The sequence below is a fragment of the Sitodiplosis mosellana genome, unplaced genomic scaffold (assembly GCF_009176505.1).
Source record: "Sitodiplosis mosellana isolate CC-2019 unplaced genomic scaffold, AAFC_SMos_1.0 Smas_scaffold_5257, whole genome shotgun sequence".
In the NCBI taxonomy this organism is placed as follows: Eukaryota; Metazoa; Arthropoda; class Insecta; order Diptera; family Cecidomyiidae; genus Sitodiplosis; species Sitodiplosis mosellana.
This window is the reverse complement of record NW_022600499.1, coordinates 1-1,698: the sequence shown is the minus strand read 5'-3', so window position 1 is coordinate 1,698 and position 1,698 is coordinate 1. Positions and strand designations below refer to the sequence as shown.

Genomic DNA, 1,698 nt, shown 5'->3' with positions numbered 1-1,698 from the left:
GAGTAGAGATTCGTAAGTGATGCTAAAGTTTCGAATGTGTAACAAAATTGATTTTTTTTCGAGAAACGATGGGTCAAAATGTTTCGTGATTTTTGACGAATTCAATCAATATTGAAAAGATTAACATTTAGAAGAGAATATATAACTTTTGAGAATTTTAAACGATAATATTTCTTCAGGAAGAAAAACTTTTTTTGGTGAATCAAAATTGAACGATTTTTTTTTAACTTCAAATTTTTTTTCCTTTTTTTGGTTTCATCCTAATAAACTAAATTTTTGTGTTCATAATGGTTATTATAGAGCTACTAGTAAATTAGCTCAGCTATTCCGATTCATCGAGACAGGTGAGTTTACAAATCTTCTAATATGCTTTCGGCTTACGCATAAGCATATGATTAATTCGTTCGAATTTGTTCTAGATCAACTCTCTGAAATCACCCGACTAATCGAAGAAGGTGTCGATTTAAGTGAAAGATACGAAGATGGAGATATGGCAATTCATTGGGCCGCACGTTTGGGTAAATGTTGATTGTTGTCTAAATTACAATTTACAATCTGGAATTAAAGTATTGCTTTTCGGTAAATATTTTCTAACAAATTACTTATTAACTTGTGTCATTATTTAATCATAATAAAAATCATCATAATTTATGATTCATAAAAGATAAATGTCTAGATAAATGTATTAACTAACCAATTTGTACTGATCGTTCAGGTAAAGCGGATACAGTAAAACTGTTGATAGAAAACGGAGCCAATGTGAATGCACGTGGTCAATATAATAGAACACCACTATACTATGCTGTAGATAGTCCAGAAGCCAGTAAGCATTCAAAAATTTGATTGAAAATTACTATTCTTTGGAATAAAAAAATTATTCCTCCTTGACCATTCTAACCCAAACTATATTTCATTGAATTTCTTCAGCAAAACTCGAAGTTGTTAAAGTCTTACTTGAAAATGGAGCCAATGTTGATGTTAAAGATGACTATGGAAGCACACCACTGGCTAAAGCAGCTCAAATAGGTAATTTTGTTTGGATAATCGAAATCAATTGTCTGGGTCAATTTGACTCTCATAACTCTTCTTCGTGCGCGTTTGACTCATTTGATTCTTATCACGTAATTTATCTATTGTCTCTGAAAGCGTTTGAATTTACATAAAACTCATTTAATATTTTGGATTGCACCAAAACATCAAAATCTGATATATTGTTGAAAGATACATCGCTCTTCTAGAAGAATAATATAGATATTATTCTTAGATAGATCTATTGAACGACTTGAAGTGGGTTGGCTTCAGAACTTATTTTTGAAACTTGAATTTTTTTTTAACGTTATTCTATTTCTGAAATACAGGTCATAAAAAGATCGTTGAACAGCTGATAAAAAATGGCGCCAATATCAATTTGAAAGCATGGCTTGGTCGATCACCACTTGTGGAGGCTTCTGAACATGGTAATTATTTCATAGTAATGATGATGTTAAATGTTCATATTAAAACTTGAATATGCTTGAATATTCTAAATTCCAATTAACTGTAGTGAATTGGTCGGTTTTTTCAAGTTTTTTCAAAAATTAGTCTATTTTACAAGTTTTTTTTAATAGTTCAAAAGTCATTGAAACGGCGGAATATTTAAATATTGCTTGATTTTTTTTTTCAGGAAACACACGCATTTTAAAAACCCTCATTAACAAT

The 1,698-nt window shown here is 30.1% G+C and overlaps 1 protein-coding gene across 1 annotated transcript; it reads left to right on the top strand.

The window, feature by feature from the left end:
* Positions 1-300: 300 nt before the first annotated feature.
* On the top strand, positions 301-1,457 carry LOC129572597 (myotrophin-like; the record flags this gene model as incomplete). Its single annotated transcript, XM_055452599.1, has 5 exons — positions 301-344; positions 420-518; positions 716-823; positions 928-1,026; positions 1,359-1,457. Coding segments are annotated over 5 exons (449 nt in total), but the record flags the coding sequence as incomplete, so codon positions are not given.
* Positions 1,458-1,698: the final 241 nt, after the last annotated feature.